Source organism: Leptopilina boulardi, unplaced genomic scaffold, assembly GCF_019393585.1.
Source record: "Leptopilina boulardi isolate dan_hultmark-lab unplaced genomic scaffold, ZJU_Lbou_2.1 LbouV2_377, whole genome shotgun sequence".
NCBI classification, from domain to species: domain Eukaryota; kingdom Metazoa; phylum Arthropoda; class Insecta; order Hymenoptera; family Figitidae; genus Leptopilina; species Leptopilina boulardi.
Window position 1 is genome coordinate 2,698,744 of NW_026137948.1, and position 22,035 is coordinate 2,720,778.

General features: G+C 29.7%; 2 protein-coding genes across 4 annotated transcripts in view; one reads left to right on the top strand and one right to left on the bottom strand.

The window, feature by feature from the left end:
* Window positions 1–14,714, bottom strand: part of LOC127287947 (protein farnesyltransferase subunit beta) — a 47,831-nt gene extending 33,117 nt beyond the window's left edge. The window contains exon 1 of the mRNA XM_051315106.1: window positions 14,475–14,714. Coding sequence (XP_051171063.1) covers window positions 14,475–14,591 — 117 coding nt within the window. The 5' untranslated portion in view covers window positions 14,592–14,714. The remainder of the gene's footprint in view (window positions 1–14,474) is intronic.
* Window positions 14,715–14,966: 252 nt separating this feature from the next.
* Window positions 14,967–21,847, top strand: LOC127287944 (eukaryotic translation initiation factor 2-alpha kinase 1-like). Of its 3 annotated transcripts, none has more exons than XM_051315100.1 (9): window positions 14,967–15,184; window positions 17,832–18,002; window positions 18,195–18,351; window positions 18,583–18,995; window positions 19,244–19,305; window positions 20,159–20,335; window positions 20,406–20,561; window positions 20,947–21,084; window positions 21,157–21,847. In XM_051315100.1, exons 1-9 carry the CDS (start codon window positions 15,118–15,120, stop codon window positions 21,391–21,393), a joined length of 1,578 nt encoding a protein of 525 aa, XP_051171057.1. In that variant the 5' UTR covers window positions 14,967–15,117; the 3' UTR covers window positions 21,394–21,847. The 3 variants fall into 3 exon arrangements, with proteins under 3 accessions (XP_051171057.1, XP_051171058.1, XP_051171056.1); XM_051315101.1 differs by having other exon boundaries at window positions 19,124–19,305; window positions 20,947–21,089; window positions 21,157–21,186; XM_051315099.1 differs by having other exon boundaries at window positions 14,968–15,184; window positions 19,124–19,305.
* Window positions 21,848–22,035: the final 188 nt, after the last annotated feature.

The window sequence follows — 22,035 nt, forward strand, 5'->3', positions numbered from 1 at the left end:
CAAGTTTTCTCGGTAAAAGTGAAGAAATAAAGAAATCAGGCTGGATCATGGACTCAGGGGCAACAAGCCACATGTGCAACAATAAGGAATTTTTTGAGGAACTAAACTGTGAAATGAAAGGTACAGTGCAGTTTGCGGATAAAGCGGAATTTACGGATGTCGAGGGGACCGGTTCAGGGACACTTAGGCTCATAAACAACGGGAAGGAAATTTCAGTAAAAATTGCAGATGTTTTGTACGTGCCTAAACTAAGTTCAAGTTTACTATCGGTAACAAAACTGATAGAAAAAGGTTTTAGTGTTCAATTCAAGAACTCAGTTTGCAGTGTCATCAGCCCAACAGATGGAAAAGTGAAAGCTACAGCGGTTCTTACAAAAAATAAACTCTTCGAATTGCAAACTAAGGATCATAGTTCTCAAGAAGTAATAAAGATAAATAAAGATCTGCAAGTTAAAGGTTTAGGGCAATTAAGTGTCACGAACATGAGGCGCTCGAAACCAGGTATAAAGACCCCAGCGAAGGAAGGAAATAAAAGTGAGCGGCGCGGGAAATCTGGTGCAAATCGAGTGGATCCAGGTAAACAGTGAAAAGGACAACGGTTTACAGGACAATGGAGTTAAGGAACAACATGAGGATCAAGTCTCAGGAAGAGATACCAGCCTTTCAGAGAGTATCTCTGAATCAAATAACAGTTTCCAAGATTGTGAATTAGCTAATGAGGACGATAGTTCAAATGACAGTGTCATTATATTAAGGAGGTCAAGCCGGGAAAATAAAGGCGTGCCTCCAGAAGTGTATATGGATCTTTCAAATGTGTCAAAGTGATTTATAAAGGACAAAAGTTTAGAGGACATTAAGTTTCAATTTATATGATAACGTTCTATATGGTATAAAGTAAATTTTTCAGTTTCTTTTCTTTACATATCTTAATTTGAAAATATTGAATTTTTGATTGTATTTTCTTTTTACTCATTCAGTTAAATTTTAAATTATCGTTGAGGGAGAGTGTTGGAAATACAACGATATTTAGCAAATGTCAGAGTGTTAGGTTAAATTTAGGTGGAAAGGGAAATTCGGGTACTTTAGGTACCTGAGTGCAGTTCCGGCCTTCCGGGTCTCGTCAGTCGTACTATTATAGTTATGCGGTATGCACTAAAGTCTCGTACGTCTCAACTCAAGTTTAAAAGTCTAAAGTCACAAAGTCTAATTCTAAAGTGTATGTTTTTAATCTTAATTGTTCAATAAAGTGTTAATTTACTTAATTAATTTCCTGTCCTTTTTCATATCTCATACGTGTTATTTTTCCAATTCAAATATAAATTCAACAATTAGAATGAAATAATAAATTGTGAGAGGATGGTAAATGAGCGGTAGACTAATACAAATACAATTAAAATTATATTTTATTAAAAGTTGAACCTTCTCCACGCACACCCGAGTACAGACTGACTATCTGACTCATTACATAATCGTCAACAGACACACAAACAGACACTCATACATACACAATGTATAAGGTATACACCTTACAGTTCGGCCAATCCTGACACTTGTTCGACCTCGAACATCTTTATAGTACAAAAATTTTCATTTAAATTTCGAACATTCCTTCAAATAATAGAATATCACACCTTTATGCAAAACAAGTTACATCGTCTTAATTTAATCCCTTTCGCCATAATTTCATATTCGCTGGTTCCCAAATACCTTCGTATTTTTTCTGCGTTGCTTGACATCCAGGAATATCTGCTATAACATACCTATTGTTTCTCAAAACTTTTGTTATTTGATAAGGACCTTTAAAACGTGGCTTTAGTTTAGGAGATATTCTTGTTGTCGCATCGAAATTTTTTAGCATTACGTAATCACCAACGCTATATTCGACAGGATTTTTTTTCTTTTTATCACCTTGCGCTTTCACTAGTGCTTGCTGCCTAATCATATTTTTGCTTGCTTTATTTCGAAATGAATCCAAACATCTGGTTTCCTTATTAACACAATCGCTCATAAATTCCGATATAGGATCATGTATTTTACCTCGCTGAGAAATACCAAAAAGGAGAACACTAGGAATTTCTCCTGTTGTTTTATGGACAGAATTATTCAGAGCAAATTCAATTTCATTAATAGTTTTAGTCCAATTTTTTCCGATCTCTACATCTGATAATTTACCAAGCATAGGAGCTATCGTACGATTGACTCTCTCCACTTGCCCGTTGGCTTGTGGGGATCCCGTGGCTATTTTAACGTGCTGGATATCAAACTCTTCTAAGAAATCAGTGAACTCTTTAGAGGTAAAACACGTGCCCCTATCCGAAACAATCGTTTTTGGCTTACTATAATACATAAAATAAATCTTGAGTTTTTCGATCGCTTCCTTAGACGTGGTTGTCTTTGTGGCGTACATTTTCGTGAATTTCGAAAAACCATCAATTATAACTAAAATATATTTTTTGCTCGGAACGCGTACATCAGAAATCGTCACGTGATCAATATGAACCATTTCGAAAGGTCGAGCACCTTTCGGGATACTTTGGATTTTCCCCTCACTTTTTCCACAATGTGAATTGAAAGCAATGCACTTATAACAATTTTTTACATGATCGTACACTTTTTTCGTAATTCTGGGAACCAGTAACTTTTGTGAATAATTTCTACGACCTTTTCAGCGCCCATATGACCTAACTCATCGTGGTATTTAAATAAAATGCTTTTCTCCATTTCCGACGGAACATAAAACAATAATTTGTCATTAATTTTCTTGTATACGACCCCGTTTCTCATTTCGAACCATTTACTTTCAGCTTTCTCGAGTTGCAATTTAATCGCATTAATTTTTTCGTCAAGATTTTGGGCAATCATTAAATTCGATTCAAAACTATTTAACTACCGCGACAAAATTACAACGGCTGAGTCCGTCAACGTGAGTCATTCTCGTTCCTGACCTATGTTCAGTCGTATAGTTGAAATTTTGCAACTCAAGTACCCAGCGTGAAATTCTCGTATTAATATCATTCTTTTTCAATGCTAGTGCAAGAGAATTACAGTCAGTTATTATTTTGAATTGTAGACCGTGTAAATAAATTCTAAACCGTCTTAACGCGTAGATAATCGCGAGCATTTCTAATTCAAAACTATGATAACGGCTTTCCCTATCCAATGTTCGTTTCGAAAAATAGAAAATCGGATGGAACTTGCGATCAACGTCTCGCTGCATGAGGATCGCGCCGAAACCATGCGAACTCGCGTCACAATGAAGTTCGGTTTCCGCGTGCATTTTGTTAATTGCAACTGAAGACCATTGTTAACCAAAAGTTTAAAAACCTTTCTCAAAACAGCCAAATGGTGTTCAATAGTCTTTGTTGCAATCATTATGTCATCTAAATACACACTTACATCGCCGGAATCGATAAGCTCCTTGAGGACCGTATTGACAAATTTTTGAAAATATTTTGGACCTACTTTCAAACCGAATGGCATTTTCAAAAACTCATACTGCCCAAAAGGCGTAACAAAAGAAGTGAATTTTACTGAGTCTTCTGCCATATTAACGTGATGAAATCCATCTTTTAAATCTAGGATAGTAAAATATTTTTTACTCTTCAAAATGTCAATCTGGTCCTCAATTAGAGGCAAAGGATAATTATCCGATTCTAAGTATTTGTTCAAAATTCTATAATCAATACACATACGGATTTTACCATTTTTTTTAATAACAAGCACAATTGGTGACGAATATTCAGCAGCACTTGGTCTGAGAATTTTGCGCTTTATAAAATCGTCAATAATTTTTTTTAATTCTATTTTCTCCGTATGAGATAATCTTCGCGGCGAACAATTAAAAATTTTATGCGTTTTTAATTTTAAATGAAGAGTTGTTTCTACATCTGGCGATTCAGGTCTTTCGGATTTTACATAAATTTCGTAAAAATCATTTTTTAATTCTTGATGATACTTAAGAGGAATATCCGGATTTATTTTTAAATTATCCTCGGCATTCAAATTATCAATCTCAATATGCATTATTTCCGTTAAATGATCATCCTGCTTTTTTTTCAAAACATTGCGGAGTCAAAATACCCAATCCGAAAACCCTGAATGCGTCACGACCTAAAATTACTGGTGAAGACATCGTCTCATCTCTAACGACCAATAATTCGATTTCTTTAACACAATTTTTTAAATCGCACATTGCTTTTGTTTTTCCCAAAAACTGTAATTTCGAATTATTTACACCGTGATATTCCAGATTCGATCCCTCCAAAGGCATAATAACATCTGGGTTCACAAATTTATTTTTTATAAAAGAAATTGGGCTTCCGCTATCTAACAAAGCAACAAGATGAGCCTCGAAAGTACCCTCTTCATTTTCGAATTTTAATACAATATCTGGATAACACAGCCCCACAAAAAAAAAGTGTCGTGCGCGGCAGACCAGACTAGTCATTTCCCATGTATATTGACGCGCTGAACACGAATCCGAAGTCCGTTTTGCTCCATCACGTCAGGATTTTTTTCTAACCTCCAAAAACCTGTCGGATTTTGAGAGGTAGGCTATTTTTTTAAAAAATTGATGGATTTACTTCAAAATTGGTATCTAGGGGTTTTTTGGGTCGCTGATGACGAATTTGAAGTTAGATTTTCAAAATTCAAAATGGCGGCTCCAATATGGCGGACGAATTTTGTAAAAGTTGATGGATTTACTTCAAACTTGGTATCTAGGGGTTTTTTGGGTCGCTGATTACGAATCTGAAGTTAGATTTTCAAAATTTAAAATGGCGGACGAATTTTGTAAAAATTGATGGATTTGCTTCAAATTTGGTACCTAGGGGTTTTTTGGGTCGCTGATTACGAATCTGAAGTTAGATTTTCAAAACTAGAAATGAAAATTCTTATATACATAAGTAAGGTATTTACTTCTTTTTATGGTAGCGCACTCTTTTGTCCTCAAAGGATTTGTGTAATGGTTTTCTTTTCAAATTGGTGCCTCCAGGTACAATATCCCTTTTCAGCATCCAACAGTAGTCGGCCATCATATTTACATCCCATCTTCCTTGATAACGACGCTCAAATTCTGTCAGATGTCGATGGAATCGTTCTCCTTGTTCTTCACTGTAATCTCCCAAATTTTCAGGGAATTAATCCCGATGCGAGTCTAAGTAATGCAACTTTATGCTCATTAAGCATCCTAACTTACCAAAGTTTTTAATCATATCACTAACTATTTGCTCCCAATTTTCACTCTTGTGATTACCCAGAAAATTTTCGACAACTGCTTTAAAACTAAGTTATGCGGCTTTCTCCTTTTTATTCATCTTGGTGATAAATTGCTCATCTTTTAACAATTTGCGAATACGTGGTCCGTCGAAAACCCCTTCTTTTGAAGTAAATCCATCAATTTTTACAAAATTCGTCCGCCATATTGGAGCCGCCATTTTAAATTTTGAAAATCTAACTTTAGATTCGTAATCAGCGACCCAAAAAACCCCTAGATACCAAGTTTGAAGTAAATCCATCAATTTTTACAAAATTCGTCCGCCATATTGGAGCCGCCATGTTGAATTTTGAAAATCTAACTTCAAATTCGTCATCAGCGACCCAAAAAACCCCTAGATACCAATTTTGAAGTAAATCCATCAATTTTAAAAAAAAATAGCCTACCTCTCAAAATCCGACAGGTTTTTGGAGGTTAGAAAAAAATCCTGACGTGATGGAGCAAAACGGACTTCGGATTCGTGTTCAGCGCGTCAAAATACATGGGAAATGACTAGTCTGGTCTGCCGCGCACGACACTTTTTTTTTGTGGGGCTGTGTAATATTCCGAACTATATACTTTTCTAAAATCAACATTTGAAACTTCTGTGTTATTATTTTTTTTCGATTACTTATTTCAGGACAATTAGCAATTGTATGTTCCATAGACGCGCAACGATAACATGAACCTCTTTCTCTTTTCTTTTTTGGACAATCTTGAGAAAAGTGTCCCAATAAATTATAATTATAGCAACGTTTTTTGCTTTTGTCGGTAAATCTATTATCATCATTCGCAACATTTTTATTTTCCTTATTATTTACGTCTGATTTATTTGTCTTATAACCCGAATCCTTTTGAAAACTTTTATTTGTTTCAATTGATCTTTTACTTAAAGTAATTTTTTCAAACGCGTGAAGCAAATTTTCCTTAGAATTAAAACGTTGCATCCGAGCTTGATCTCGCAATGACTCATCGGGAATACCTTCAATTAAATAGTCAACTAAATCTACATCGTCAATATTTGCTTTGTTTGCCAAAATTACTTTTTCGTAAACATATTCGCTAAATAATTCAGATTTAGACCAAACGCGATCTTCAAAAAGTTTTCTTAATTTAATTCTACTGAGATAAGGAAAAAACATTTTTTTCATTTCGTCAATTAACATTGTCACCGGCATTAATAAATGTTGTGAACGCGAATGGAACCAGTTAAGCGCTTTGCCCCTGAGTTTGCTACTAATCATAATTTTTGCTACGTCGTCAGTTAAATTACAAGTGGCGCGAATTAATTGTAATTGTTGGGACCAATTTTCGAAATTTTGACTATTTCCATCAAACGTCCCCAACAATTCACCTATAACATTAATTGACAACCTTGAGTTTACCTCAATATTTTGATGTGAAGAAGACTGGTGTACAGGAACCTGAGTCGATGACGTCATTCCCCCTTGAAATGAGACGGCGTGAGGAGAGACAATCGTAGTCGGCCCCTTATTTCCCGCTTGAAGTGAGACGGCATCAGGAAAGGCAGACGAAGTCGGCATCACATTTCCCCCACTCGAAGTTGATGCGGTCGCAAAATTTATCAGCGGTACCCCTAAATTCGGGTTGACCCTCGAACTTGTCCCTGAAGCAGGAACTGGTACAATCTGAACATTTTGGCGCTGCAACTGCAACGTCATTGCTGTCATCCTCTGCTGCATCTCATCCATTTGTCGCTTCATAATATCATAAGCGTCTTGTAGTTGACTTCTTTCGGGATGGTCTTCGGTGTCATCAGTGGTAACCACCTTTCCGCCTTCCCTCCACTCGTCAATCCATGACTCATCAGGATTATGCTGCTGCAAACGCAGAATCAATTCTGCTTTCTTTCCAGTAGTGGCAATATTTTTAGATCGTAAAATGCTCTTCAATTCAATGACACCTAAGTCTGTTGCCATTATGAATTTATAATTTCGGCGATAATATATTATATTTCAGGCAAACACGAAATCGTTATACTTGCTGAAGGGCATTCACTGTTTACTAAGATAAACACATAATTGAGTCGTACTGTGTTTATTCAAATTGTCCGGGTGTGCGTGAACTATAGCCGCGAACGTTTTCGAAACGGCTTTTCAATTAAAATCACGGCAATGCATAAATTGCTAAAAATTTGACACAAAGTCACAATACATAAATAACGATCACCAAACTAGTCACAAGGGACGATGATCACAATTTTAGCGTAAATCGCTGATTGAAGATTCGAATTCGAAAATGGCGGTTAAACTTTCACCACGTGCACAAAGCTTCCTCAGGTACAAAACCTTGGATTCCTTTTCTTTTTCTTCAAATCAGTCGCAAAAATTTATCATAATGTAGACTACAATCGTCCACAATAATTGCATTACCTTGATATTTGAAGTTTTTCTAACTTCACGTGAATCAAGTGTCAACAAATATTAACCTGATTTTTTAACCAAAACATGTAAGTATTTTTTCGTAATTTCTTATTGTTATTTATATTTTGAATATAAATATATATTTTTTATAAATGTAGTTTTATTAAATTAAAATTAATAAATAATAAATAAAGCACTCTAAGCCAAGTAAAGAGAAGCCAGTTCTTTTAATTTTAGATGGACATGTAACGCATACAAAAAATTTGGATTTCTTGTTGGCAGCTCGAGATCAAAATGTGCATATTTTATGCATTCCACCTCATACTTCTCATAAGCTCCAACCCTTGGATAGGACATTTATGACGCCATTTAGCTTATTTTATTCCGAAAATGTCTTGGGGTGGTTAAGAACGCATCCAGGTCAGGTGCTAAAACTTTAAGATATTTCAACGATATTTGGACCAAGCTATTTACAAGCAGCAACACCGAACAATGCTGCCAGTGGATTCAGAGTTGCTGGAATATATCCCTTTAATCGCGATGTATTCTCTGAAGAGGAGTTTAGTCCTGCAGTGACCACTGACATTGAAATAGACACTGGCGAAACTCAAAATTCTAATCAAGAAATTAATTTTCAGGTGAGGGTAGAAATTACAAATCTTGTAATAAATAAAATAATATAATAAAAAAATACAAATAAAAATAAATAAAATATATATTTTCAATAAATAAATAAAAAAATATATATAAATAAATATAAATAAATAACCATAAAATATAATAAAAAATAAAATTCGAAATAAATAAATAAAATTAACAAAAATAATTTTACAGGAATCAACGTCCATATCTGCTCATAACATCAATGAATTTCACGAAACCAAGGAAAATAATTGTTGTGAACAACTGGAAAAATTAGAAGAACGAGTTTCCCAAATGAGTGCTGAGATTCAAAATAGAAAGCAATGAAAATATGAATTGTAAATATATTCTTAATGACATTTTGGCGATACCAAAAGCAAGTTATAAGGGAAATGTACGAAAAATGTCAAAAAATAAAGGAGAAACAACTATTTTAACAAGTCCGGAATATATTGAAAAATTAAAAAAAGCAAAAGAGGAAAAAATATTAAAGAAAATAAGATTCCTAGAAAGCAAAATGAGAAAAAGGATAAGAACAATAATAAAAATGAAAAGAAAAATAATAAAAATTATAAAAGGACTGTTAAGGGGAAAAAAATCATAAAAGCTGAAATAGCAAAGAAGAAAAAAATTTTGAAAAATGTAGAAGTAGAAAATGATGATACGTCCTGTTCTGTTTGCGACCATTTATACACCGAATCTGTCGAAGGTGAAGTCTAGATTCAATGTAAAATTTGTGAAGCATGGTTTCATGAAACTTGCGTTTCTTTACCAAAAAAGATGATTTATTTCGTATGCGAAAATTGTTTATAATTTAATTATTTTTTATTATTATTGTTATTATCTTACATTACCTATATATATTATTATGTTACATTATTTCACAAAATCAAATAAAATAAAGGAAATTAGTTATTATTATATAAAAAATCTGTGTTTATTATATAATATATGAGCAATTCCATGGGATGTGATCACAAGAATTTTTGATGATTGGAGCAATTTTATTGAAACCTTGTGAATATGTTCCTTTATATGTACAGAATAAAAGCCTACAGACTTTTTCAAAATTTTCAAAATTTTTTAAAATATCTCTAATTCAAAATTTGTCATTTTTTTAAAAAAAACATGTAACTTTTTTTCTTGTTATCCAAATGAGATCAACTTTTTTTGCATTTCTCACAAAAAGATGCCTTTTTAAGAAAAAAATAGTTCATGAAAAAAAAAATTTTTTTGCCCGGAAAAAAGTCAAAAAAAATTTTTGAATAAATATTATTATCTGATTCCGTTAATTACAATCAACGTAATAATGTAAATTATAATGAAATATGCCTTTAATCAGTTGATTTAGAAATTTAAATGGAATTTTTGATTGAATTTTTTTAATAAAAAAAATATCATAATTAATAATAATTTAGTAAATAATAATGATGTCAATAATATTCATATCAAATAAAATTCATTTTATTTAATTTGAGTAATATCAGTTATACTCTTTTTATGTGTAGAATATAAATTGTATTTAAAAATTCGCGCGTTATCTTTAGTAGTTGTCTTCGCGTCCGCAAGGTGTCGAAATCTTAATTTTGATAATTTCTTCCACTAATGACGTGCATTTCGAAATGTGTATATGCAGATAACAATTTATAGCTAGACATTTTACGAATTTTTTTTATTCTTCTATGAAGGTAAGTATTTTTCGGTGTTCGATTTTACTTATTTATGTGTTTGGTATTAAATTGAATTTACGTTCAAATAAGCGTTTCGACTTATAATTTTTTTTCTTTTCTCGTTTTTTAAAATTTGTGTTTCTGTTTTCATTACGATTTTTTACTTCATCTTTTTGGAGAAAGTTCTTCAAGAGCTTTAACTTCCGCTGTTTTGTTAATTTAACATAATTTCATTTCATTAAAAATATTGTATTATTTTTATTATTTTTTGTTTTTTAAGATGCCTTTTACTAAATTTTGTTGTAACCCACTTAATAGACCTAAACATGCGAAATATAAAAAAAAATCTTCGCAACATTTCAAAAGAGCTAGCGAAAAAATTTTCAAATCTTTCAGGTGATCAATATCTTTGTGATCAATGCTGAAAATCTTTATTGCAAAAACCTCCTTCTTTTATAGAAAAAACAACTAATAATCCACAACAAATCATGAACGACAATGAAAATATTACTAGGGATGTTGAAATGAATGACATTGAAAATATTTTTATCCCAGAAAATGGTGAAGAAGATATGATACAATTTCCTGCAGTGGACAAAGAGGCAGTATTTTCTTATTTAAATAAATGTTTAATAATTTTAAATGAACCTCAAATTGATTCTAAAAAATCTTATACTGTAACAGAAAAAACAGATTTAATAAAAAATATTACTTCTGTACTTAAAAATAAAAATTTTTGATCTCGATGACTCTAATGATGATGAAAATGATATTGTAAAATATCTTCAAGAAAAATTTGAAGAATGTAAAGGAGATAAAAAATTTCAATTGCAAATTTTAACAATTCTACCTAAAAATTGGACAATTCGGAGATTTGAAGAAACATTTGGATGTTCAAGTCGAATGGCACGAAGAGCAAAAACATTGATTTCTGGAAATAACTTTTTAGTTTTTAGGTTCGCATACTGTTTGCGTTTGCACTCTTCACCAAAATGTAAAATTAATGTTCGAATGTGGAAAAATTCGTGAATTAGCTATCAGTAGCAACCTTGAATTTCCTACGTATCAGCACTGGATAGCTCAATCAATTTGCAATCCACCACAAATAGAATGTTACCATGGAACTTGTTCTTCTTGTCCAGGAGATTTAAAATTAAAAGCGGATTTACTATCAGCTTATGAAAACAGTAATATTGAAAATATTACATTTAAGCAATGGGTTCAAGTAGACCGCTCTAATCTTGAAACAATTATAAAATCTACAGAAGAGTTCGTTGAATATTTCGCACAAGAACAAAAAAAATTAATTTTACATGGTTTTATTGCGAAGGAACAAAATCAATTTCTTGTAGATGTTAAATCTAATTTGAATGATGGGGAATTATTAATAATTTGCGATTTTGCTGAAAATTATTCCTTTGTAGTCCAAGATTCAACTCAAAGTTATCATTGGACAACAATTCAGAAAAGGAGTTAAAGCATGTTAGTTTTGTTGTAATTTCTGAAATTTTGGAACATAATACTATAACAGTACATCTATTTCAAAGAAAATTAATTACTTTTCTAAGAGAAAATTTAAACCAAGAATTAAAAAAGATTTTTTATTTTTCGGATGGATCAGCAGCTCAATATAAAAATCGCAAAAATTTTGCAAATTTAACCCATTACAATTTAGACTTCGGTTGCGATGCAGAGTGGCATTTTTTTGCGACATCACATGGCAAAGGTCCTTGCGATGGAGTGGGAGATAGCCTTAAAAGAGCTGCAGCCCAAGCAAGCTTACAGCGACCCCTTGAAAACCAAATTATAAATGCCCGAGATTTGTTTGAGTTTGCTCAACATTTAGAAAAAATTCATGTTGCATTCTGTACACATGAAGAATACATTGAAGAAGAAATTTTTCTAAATCCGAGGTTTGAAAAGTCGGTTACTATTCCAGGCACACAGAAGTTCCACGCATTCATTCCTGTTTCAAAAAATAAACATATTTTTTTCACTTAAATAATACCTACTAATCGAAAAAAAATGTTTTATTCGATAAGCAATTTCACTTTATGTAAACCAGTGTTAACGAACATTCTATTGTTATTTTATCTAGAGTTATTTTTTAACATTTTAAAAATGAAAAATGTAAAAAATAACTGACTTTTTTGCACGATTTGTTTAAAAATCTTTATGTAACTTTATAATTATCATAACCAATTTAGAGAATATTTAAAAACTAATTAACTGATCTATTATTGAACTTTCTACTATAAAATATTACGAATTTATTGACTTTAAAAATCTATCTCTGCAAATATCGAGCAATTATATTTAAAATTAACATAATACCAAATAAGTTACCACAAATTGGTCTCAAAAATCTCCATGAGGAAGCAATGTGTTCATGAAATGAAAACAAAAATTCATACTTCAACCTGTTTTTTAATTAAAAATAATTTTTGAACTTATAATTGTAGAAAGTTTTTCAAAATGATTTTGTATGTGTAGTCTTTCCACGCTTGTAAATTTTTTCACGTTAAAACACACATTTTACCGATTTACATGAATAATTTTTATTTCTATTGCAATATATACTTATTTGAATTGCTCTGACAAATTTACACTACCGTCAGAAATTGTGCGATCTCTGCTTTTTCAATGACTATAAAACAGTTTAAATTTTCAAAAATATTAAAACTAAAATTTTTTCCTTCTTATTTTATAAAAGCTAATAAAATTCTGAAAGAAATGACACCTTGACAAAAAGAATACGTTAATTTTTCAATTAGATATCTAAGAAAAACCGAATTTTCAATGTTTTTATTATGTTATATTTCTGTCAAAAATTAATATTTTTAAATGTTCTTGGAATCATTGGAATGATATTAATTAATTAATTTTTGCTAGAAATAAAAAAAAATTGGACGGGTTAGTGGAAAACTATGCCATTTCAGAAAATATTTGAAAAACATGCCATTCCGCGTGAAGATTGGAAAAGATGCCTATTCGTGAAAGCCGTGTGAAACATGCCATCTCGGATGATATTTGAAAAACATGCCATTTCGGCGAAGAGTTTTTTTCTCCTATTTTAAGTTGATAATACTGACTCGCAATAAATAATAGGCAAGCTTTTTCTCTGATTTCTGCTATTCTTATTAAAAAATTTAATAATGAAAGCACTTTTTTCAAATTAGTCAAATATCTAAAAATGCCAAAAGTTCGTATTTTACTCTACATATTTTCTTTGACTACTATTTTAAAATTAGATTTCTTGTAATTATTTTTCTACTTGGTTTGCACTTACAATATAGTGCATTTTATATGAAATATTAGCTTCTATATTATTATTTTTTTTATTTTGATCTCTTCACGTATACCCTTTTTGGGTTTTTACTATGTCGGTTAGCTTCTATATTAAAATTTAATCGAAACAAAATACTGTCTGTCAGAAATAGAAATTGACGATTTAATTAATGAAAAAAGGCCTATTATTTATTTTGAGTCAGTATTACCAACTTAAAATAGGAGAAAAAAAACTCTTCGCCGAAATGGCATGTTTTTCAAATATCATCCTAGATGGCATGTTTCACACGGCTTTCACGAATAGGCATCTTTTCCAATCTTCACGCGGAATGGCATGTTTTTCAAATATTTTCTGAAATGGCATAGTTTTCCACTAACCCGAAGGGTTAAGTAGTAGAAGTTAAGGGGGGGGGGGGGACAGGGTCATTTTTTGCAATTTTTTCGAAAAAAAAACGATTTATTACCTTTCTAGATCGTAGACATCAAATTTAATCGGTCTCTCTATATTTTTTTTGTAATCTGCACGTGAAAATACATGTATGTACCAAATTGCAACTCTCTATATTAAATATTGTAGCCGCAAGGGGGGACACAAAGCTGGGACGGACGCAAGAGTCTTTTCATAAGGGTTCCGTCGGTACACCAAAGGTGTACGGAACCCTAATAAAAACATTGAAAATTGGGTTTTTCTCAGATATCTAATTGAAAAATTAACATAATTCTCTTTGTCAAGGTGTCATTTCTTTCAGAATTTTATTAGCTTTTATAAAATAAAAAGGAAAAAATTTTAGTTTTAATATTTTTGAAGATTTAAACCATTCTCTAGTCATCGAAAAAGCAGAGGTCGCACAATTTCCGACGGTAGTGTACCTAATAAATCTTATTTATTATTAATTATTTTTTCACCTTGATAGAATTAAACTCAATACTTTGTAAAACCAAAAATAATATAGGTAGTATATAGTCGAGCTAATATTTGAAAAATTTATATTTTTGTAAAATGTTTAAAAATTTCCGATTTAAAAAAATTATAAATATTTTATTTTTATTAAGTAAAATTTTAAATAACATAAATATTCAAAATATTTTCCAAACCTGAGTTTTGAGCCATTACAATATAGTAAAATAATAATAATTTGTATATTAAAGAAATATGTGATAAATTGAAAATGTGTTAACAATAACAAAATACATTTCATATAATATCACTAGTAATAATATACAGAAAGTATTTACCTGTTCATTAGATGAAGTTGTTCTACAACCTTCATCATTGAGTTTAAATTTTAATAAATCATTATAATTTCTTGACATCATGAGATCATTATCTGTTTCAAATTTGAAAGAGAACATTAAAGTAATGTATATATAAAAATTCACAATTATTTACTATACTGTTTTAATATTATTATATTTCTCCATAAAATCTTTAATTTTTTTTCGTTTTCCATAAAGAATGAAATATTTAAGAATGGCTGAGTGTCTGTACTAAATTTATAGGGTCAACGCACAATAACCTCTCTCTTCAGCATAAAGCTGCCGTCCACAGTTCACGCTTTACGCCGACGGCAGAAAATATTCGCCAAAGTCGTTCATGAGATAGAAAAGGACAAAATAATGTTTGTGTCCTTTTCTAACGCATGCATCTTGTTCGCGAACGATTATCGAGATTGTGCATTGGTCCTAACTAAACCATGTTCATTCTGGTCTTACCTTTATACATGCATGGATTATTCGCACGTGGCTGTCAGTTTCAGTCAAAGCTGTAAACAAACTGACGAAATACATTAACTCTGTGTGTTTGATTTATATAAGTCATTTTAATTTGCTATTCACAATTTTGAATGTAATAGAGTAATGTTGTTATAGCGAAACTGAAATGGAGGAGAAATCTGTTGAAAGACATCCCTGGTCTTACTTAAATACAGTAACTGAGTTTGATAGAGGTAATACATTTTTTCAGTGTATAATTTATACTAACCTCAATTGTTGTTAATTGCAAGTGTTTGTCTTATGTCATCATTTAAAAAAAAAATTCCGTTCAAAGTATCGTATTAGAAGTTAGCACTAATAATTATAATTACAATAAAAAATAAATGATCCGTCATATTACTTTCGGTTTCTGATTGAAATAAGTGAATTTCAATTTTTTTACTATGAAGAGTAGTAAATGTACCAATCGGTGAACTGTGTTCAAATATATGAAACACTTTTATAAATAATATTGAAATGTTCATAAACATTTAATAATTCAATTTTAAGAATATCCATAGTTTATAAGAAATACGTATGGACAGAAAAAATAATAAATGATGCTTTGTAAAATTAGGTTAGGAATTACGTTCCAAGCAGTAATAATGCACGGACAATATTGTAAAATAAAATGAAATAAAATTATACAGTGTTCAAAAAGTATGGAAACTTGCAAATATCTCGAAAAGTACGCATTTTCGTGATAATTTTTTTTTTACTGTTGGGCTCTGGGGCCAATTTTTTGGGTTCAAAAATGTAGATCATTTTGTTGAGAACAACTTTTGTGTTGAATATTTTTAACGAAAATGCGTACTTTTCGAGATAAATCTATAATTTACTTTGTTATACATGTAACTTATGAATATAATATACAATTTTTCAATTAAATATCTGTTTCATATTTGGTACATCAAAATTTGAATATTGGAACAAAATTCAAATTTTGAAATGGACGGTTCCAATTTTATGTACAATCGTTTTTTATGCGAGTGCCTATTGTGGAACAATCTTGAATAAATACTTAGTTACTTACTGAGTTTTCTCTACTTATAAAGTTTTATTATATCATAATTTATTACCAACAATTTGTTTTAAGGTTCACTAAGTTGAAACTTTTTCAGAATAGTATTTTTGCAAATAAACATAAAAGTAAGTAATTTTTATTTGATAATTATTCTTTAAACTTTTGACAACAAAATCATAAACATTAGAATTATTCATAAAAAATATAACAATTTTTAAAATAAGAATCAATTAAATTATAAATATATTTTTTAAAAACGAAAATTACATCTACTTTTAATTTTTAAAACAGGTTAAATATTGGTGATAATGAAATGATTACGAATTCGAGGTCAGTTTTTGAAAATTCCAAATGGCGGATCCAATATGGCGGACAAAATTTTAATATTTAGAAATGAATTTTGAAAAACTTCACCTCGAAAATGCATAATTTGCTGTTCCAAAAAAATTGCACGAGGGAAAAAAATTTAAAATATGATTTTCTTACTCAAAAAACACATATTAATCGAAAAAAAATGTTTTGTTCGAGTGACAATTTCATTGTAAACCTGTGTTACTTAAAATTACAATTTAAAGGTCCTAAAAAATTACCGGGGAAAAAATTCATTTTCACCTGGAAAACCGGGAATTTTTTTCTTAACTTACACTGGCCACCCGGAATAAGGAATGCGATATATTTTTAATTCAAAACTATTTTTTATATATCCAATTTATTTATCGTATTTAACAAAAGATATTTATTATTTAATAGAAATGTTAAAAACAATAAACAAATTATATGTTTTTTAGCTTTGAACAATTAAACGCTAATAAAGTGTTCCACAATAGGGGCATAAAAATGGAACAACTGATACATTATACATAAGTGGCGTTTCACAATATGTACAAATGTGCCTTCATAGATATTCATAATTTAATTTTATAAATATTTAATTATTATTGCTTTATAAATTATAATTAACAAAAAAGATCTAATATTGACATTGACAAATTTTATAATTTTAATTAATAGCCTTATTTATTACAATATATTATTTATAATTAATAATATTTATTTATTAATCATAGTTTATGCCTTTCGGCTTTGAACGGACTTCCGGTATATACATATAAACTTGTAATACATACATATCAATTAAATCAAATTAAAACAAATTAAAATAATAATATGTTATATATTATAATATAATGCAATAAATAGAGAAATCGATAGGGAATAATGCATTGTAAAACTTAAAAAGTGTACAATGAAGAAATCAAATGTGATCGTGGTTATTTTTAACTTTAAATAAATTAAGTAATAATAAAAATAAATTAAATTCAAAAGACAAGCGCCAGATCTTTCACGGATCAAAATAAAATTAAAATAAATATAAGATCACATAATCAATTAAAGAATTGGCTAACTCAGTTCCAATCTGGTAAAGACAAAGGGGAAAGATCGGCTGAAAGAAATTTTTAATTAGACCAACCAAAATGATATACAGAATAAAAATTTAATATTTCAAATAATAATTAGTTAAAAATTCAAATACATTTTGAAATAAATAATGAAAAACACAGGTTAATTAGGGTAGCAAAAATAGATTCACAAAGAAAATGAGAAATTTGCTTTTTCGATGTAGACGGCCTTTTGCTAGTTTTTAAAAATGAATGTTTTTGAATATTATTAAACTTATAATGGTTACTAGAAAGTTACATGGGCGCTTTGCGGAAGTTTAGGATTTTCAACTAAATACTCTTGGATTTTAACCAAAATATGTGTACATTTATTACATTTTATATTATACAGTAATAAAAGATAACTTTAATTTTTAGGAGAAAATCAATGGACAACAAAATGCTTGGATAATACAACAAAATTGAAATCTCAAGGCTATGTCGTGGACAAAATTTCCTCAGCTACAAGTTTACTTATAGAGTCATTATTACAGCAATTATGTACAATGCTAGAAAAATGTCCATCACGTAGAAAAAAATTATACTTCGGTAAGTTTATAAAAGAAGATAATTTATACTGAAAAAATTAAATCTTATAATTATTTTGAAACTTTTCTAGTTCTAGAATAATTTTGAGAAATTGAAATAAATTTAAGTTTATAAATAATTTCGAGTACTTTAATTTTTTAATTCTCAAATAGATTCGAGAACTCAAAGATTTTAAAAACTTCAATTTTTCAGCAATTTGTAATAAGCTGCACGAAATGAAACTGATTGACAACTCTTATCATGTTTCTGATTTTGAAATGATTAGAAATCATTATCAACAGGCATTATATCATTTAGTTTCTGCAGCTCGAGTATCAATACGTAAAGAACCTATTTTAGATATTTCTAGGTATTATTTATGTTTGGTATTATGAGCCCGTTTTCACCATGTGGTTTAATTTAATCTTCCGAGTAGATATATTCTGCGTCTGCGCAGAATGTTTGCTTCTGCGCAGAAGAATATATTTACTGCCTTTAACTTCTCGAAAGATTAAATTTAACGACACAGTGAAAACGGGCTCTATAATGACTTCATTAATTATGATATTTCGTCAATTTCTGATGGTTTTTCTGTTAACAGTTCTTATATAAATGACTGGAGTCGATATCATCAAGAATTTCAAGAAATTTGTTTTATTAGTTCTGGTGGATTTGGAAATGTTTTCAGAGCTCTTAATCGGCTTGATGGAATTGAATATGCAATTAAGAAAATTGTTGTTAAATCACATAGAGTTAAATCTGTCATGCAATATTTGGCAGAAGTAAAAACACTCGCAAGACTGAATCATACAAACATAGTTCCTTATAAAGCTGCGTGGATTGAGCCTAGTCTAGAGTCAACTTCAATTAAATGTTTATCTCAAACGACTCGTGATAGAGAAAACCATAGTTCTACTGTAGAACTTTCCAGTTCTGAAAGTAAATTATATCCAAGTCAAGATGGTAGAAGAAAAAAATTAAAATCTAGTTCACTTAATAAGAAGGTAATTAGTGGTATGTATCTATCCGTTCTGATAAGTTAATATTTCACATTTTTCAACTAATGGTTTTCTGAAAAAAAAACGCTATTGAGATTTTTGAATAGTATTTGCAGTTTATATAAAATTTCTTTATAATTTTAGACCAATCAGTCATAAAAGAAGTACATTCTAATAGTGTTTCATTTAGAAATGAAGTTGAAGAATTATATTCGAAACATAGTAATTTGAAACAAGATGATGTAGAAGGTTTTTGCAATACAGATGAGAGTGATTCACCTGACGAATTAAATAAACAAAATCAAATATGCCAATATAACAATCAGGTAAAGTTTTACAAATTTAGTTTTATAGTTGTAAATTTTTGTATTCTTTATTTCGACAAAACGAAACAAATATATACCAATCAATTATTCGTAAAGGGTCTAAACAAATCTGCTCCAGCTCATAATTCATAGAAAGCTGAAATTAATGTCGCAATTGATATCAACGTGATAAAATTTTTCACCAAATAGTATTTCAAAAAATGCATTTTAGTAGGAGTTTACGAAAGGCCAGTAAAGTTAAAATTACTAAAAAGAAATATTGTTTCCAAATGTCCTCGACTTATGCCTCATTTATGGTAAAATATTTTGTTCACTTTAAATACACAGCCACAAAGAAAAATAACTGTAATAAATATAATATGAATGTCAAAGACTATTCTAAAGTTTTTGGAGTCGATGAATCCGAATCTTTGATCAAATTTAAAAAATTCAAAATGGCGATACAAAATGTCAATCAAGAAAATTTTAAGTTTACGAATCTGGCTGAAAATATTTACTCGGGGACTTTTAGGGTTTAAATCCAAATATTTAATCAAAATTTGAAAATTCAAAATGGCGGCTTAAACATTTATTTTTATTCGCCATTTTGGAATTACCATTCTGAATTTTTTACTAAAGATTTGGATTTAGCGACTTAGCACTTTGGCACGCAACTTGGATTGACATTTTATTGCAGACACAATTCAATAAGAATAATATAGCGCACTTTATCGAATTAGAATTTTATTGCACTGGCTTTCGAATAAACATTTTAACAGAGGTCGTCGATATGTAAAAATTAGAAATAAATAAATTTTAAAAACTAAGCATCTACTTGATATGATTTTTAAAAATAATTTCAATTTTCTAACAGAGTCGACAGTGTTCTATAATTTACATTCAAATGGCATTGTGTGAAAAAACATTAAGGGAATGGATGGATGAAAGAGTTACTTTAACACCCCAGCCAGTAATTACAGAAATAGTTAAACAAATTTTGAATGGTTTAGAATATATTCATAATCTTAATATAGTTCATCATGATATTAAGGTAATATTAAATATTTAATAATATGGAAAAATATCAGAATTTATTTAAAAAAAGGTGTTATTTATTATAGCCGAGCAATATCTTCATTTCTTCTTCTGGAAAACTTCATGTACAACTTGGTGATTTTGGTTTAGCATGCCCTTTACAAAGTGAAAGTAATCACTCTGAGTTGGGAACACCAATGTACGCTGCTCCTGAACAGTTAAAAGGAGAGTGCAATCCAAAGGTATTTTTAAAAACAAATACTATTTTCTGTAGGAGAACACTTTTCCTAATTCGTGTTTCCCATCGACATTTTTCCCAATAATAATTTTTTTTTCAAATTTTTTATCACAATGGACAATTGCAATCTTTTCCAAGATATGACCGACTAACTTCACTGTTGTTAATAATAAAAAAGTCATTTGTTATTCAACCATTGGCGTAACTTTCTATCAAAATTGCAAGTGAAAAAAATTAGGTTTATTATGACTGAAGCAAATTTAGAATATGCAGAACGCAATAATTTATTTAATTATTTAAAAACTATTGAAAATATTGAATAATAACAATAATCCTGCATCAATTACATAAAAATTAAGTATTCTTAAATATGTTTTTTCCCGTTATAGAGCGATATGTACAGTTTAGGAATTGTTTTGATTGAGTTGTTAATTCCAATGCAAACATTTATGGAATTTAGTCGCATGGTTGACTCTGTGAAATCAGGAAATATACCAATTGAACTCACAACGACGTATCCAAAGTGGGTAAGGTAAACTTAAATTAAAATTCTTCAGCTAACAACCAGAAATTCCAAAATACTTAAAGTTTCATTTTAGGCACTGATTATGAGTCGACTTCTTCAAAAAGATTTAACAAGACGTCCTTCTACCAGGGAACTACTCGATGAATTAAAAACAGATCAGGAATCAATTATCTCTGAATTGAAACATGAAAATACGGAAAAAGGTGTTCTTATTAATGAATTACAGGATAAAGTATGTGCTCTAGAAAACGAAATCAGTAGACTCAAATTATTATTAAATACGTCTAAGATTGACTTTGAACCCATATAGGACCGAACAAATTGTTTGTATTATGTAACTACATTTTTAACATCGACAAGTAGTTTACTTTCAAATTTTTAAAGAAACAAAATTAATAAACAATTACAATAATTATGCCACTTACATTTGTAAGTGCGTCTCGAATTTTAGTGTTCGACTAGTCGAACAGCTGTCCGATATGGGTTAAGACAATTGCAACAATATTTTTTTTCTTATATTATTGTTTTTATTATAAAAATTTATAGATTATTAAATTACTATAATATATTAACGAATAAAATATTTATTTGCTTATTCTAAATACAAAATGGAAAAACAATACATTGCTCATAATTTAAAAATTTGTACATATTTAAAAAAAAAATTTTGTTTCTGTTTTTGATAATGTAATTAACATATAGATAGGATTTATTTGTTAAAACTTTTATCCATTTGTATTAATAAAATTATAATTTTGTAAAAATATGATTTTTCATCTTTCAAGAGCCTCATTCGATAAAAGTAAATTGATTAAAGTTGTAATTTACAAATACGAATTTAGAAATTGAATACAACTTGCAGAAAAATGAAATAGAAACAATTTTCCACCAAATCGAATTCAACAATTTGAACCCCTTTCATAAAAATTTTTTGTGTAAATTAAATTGATTA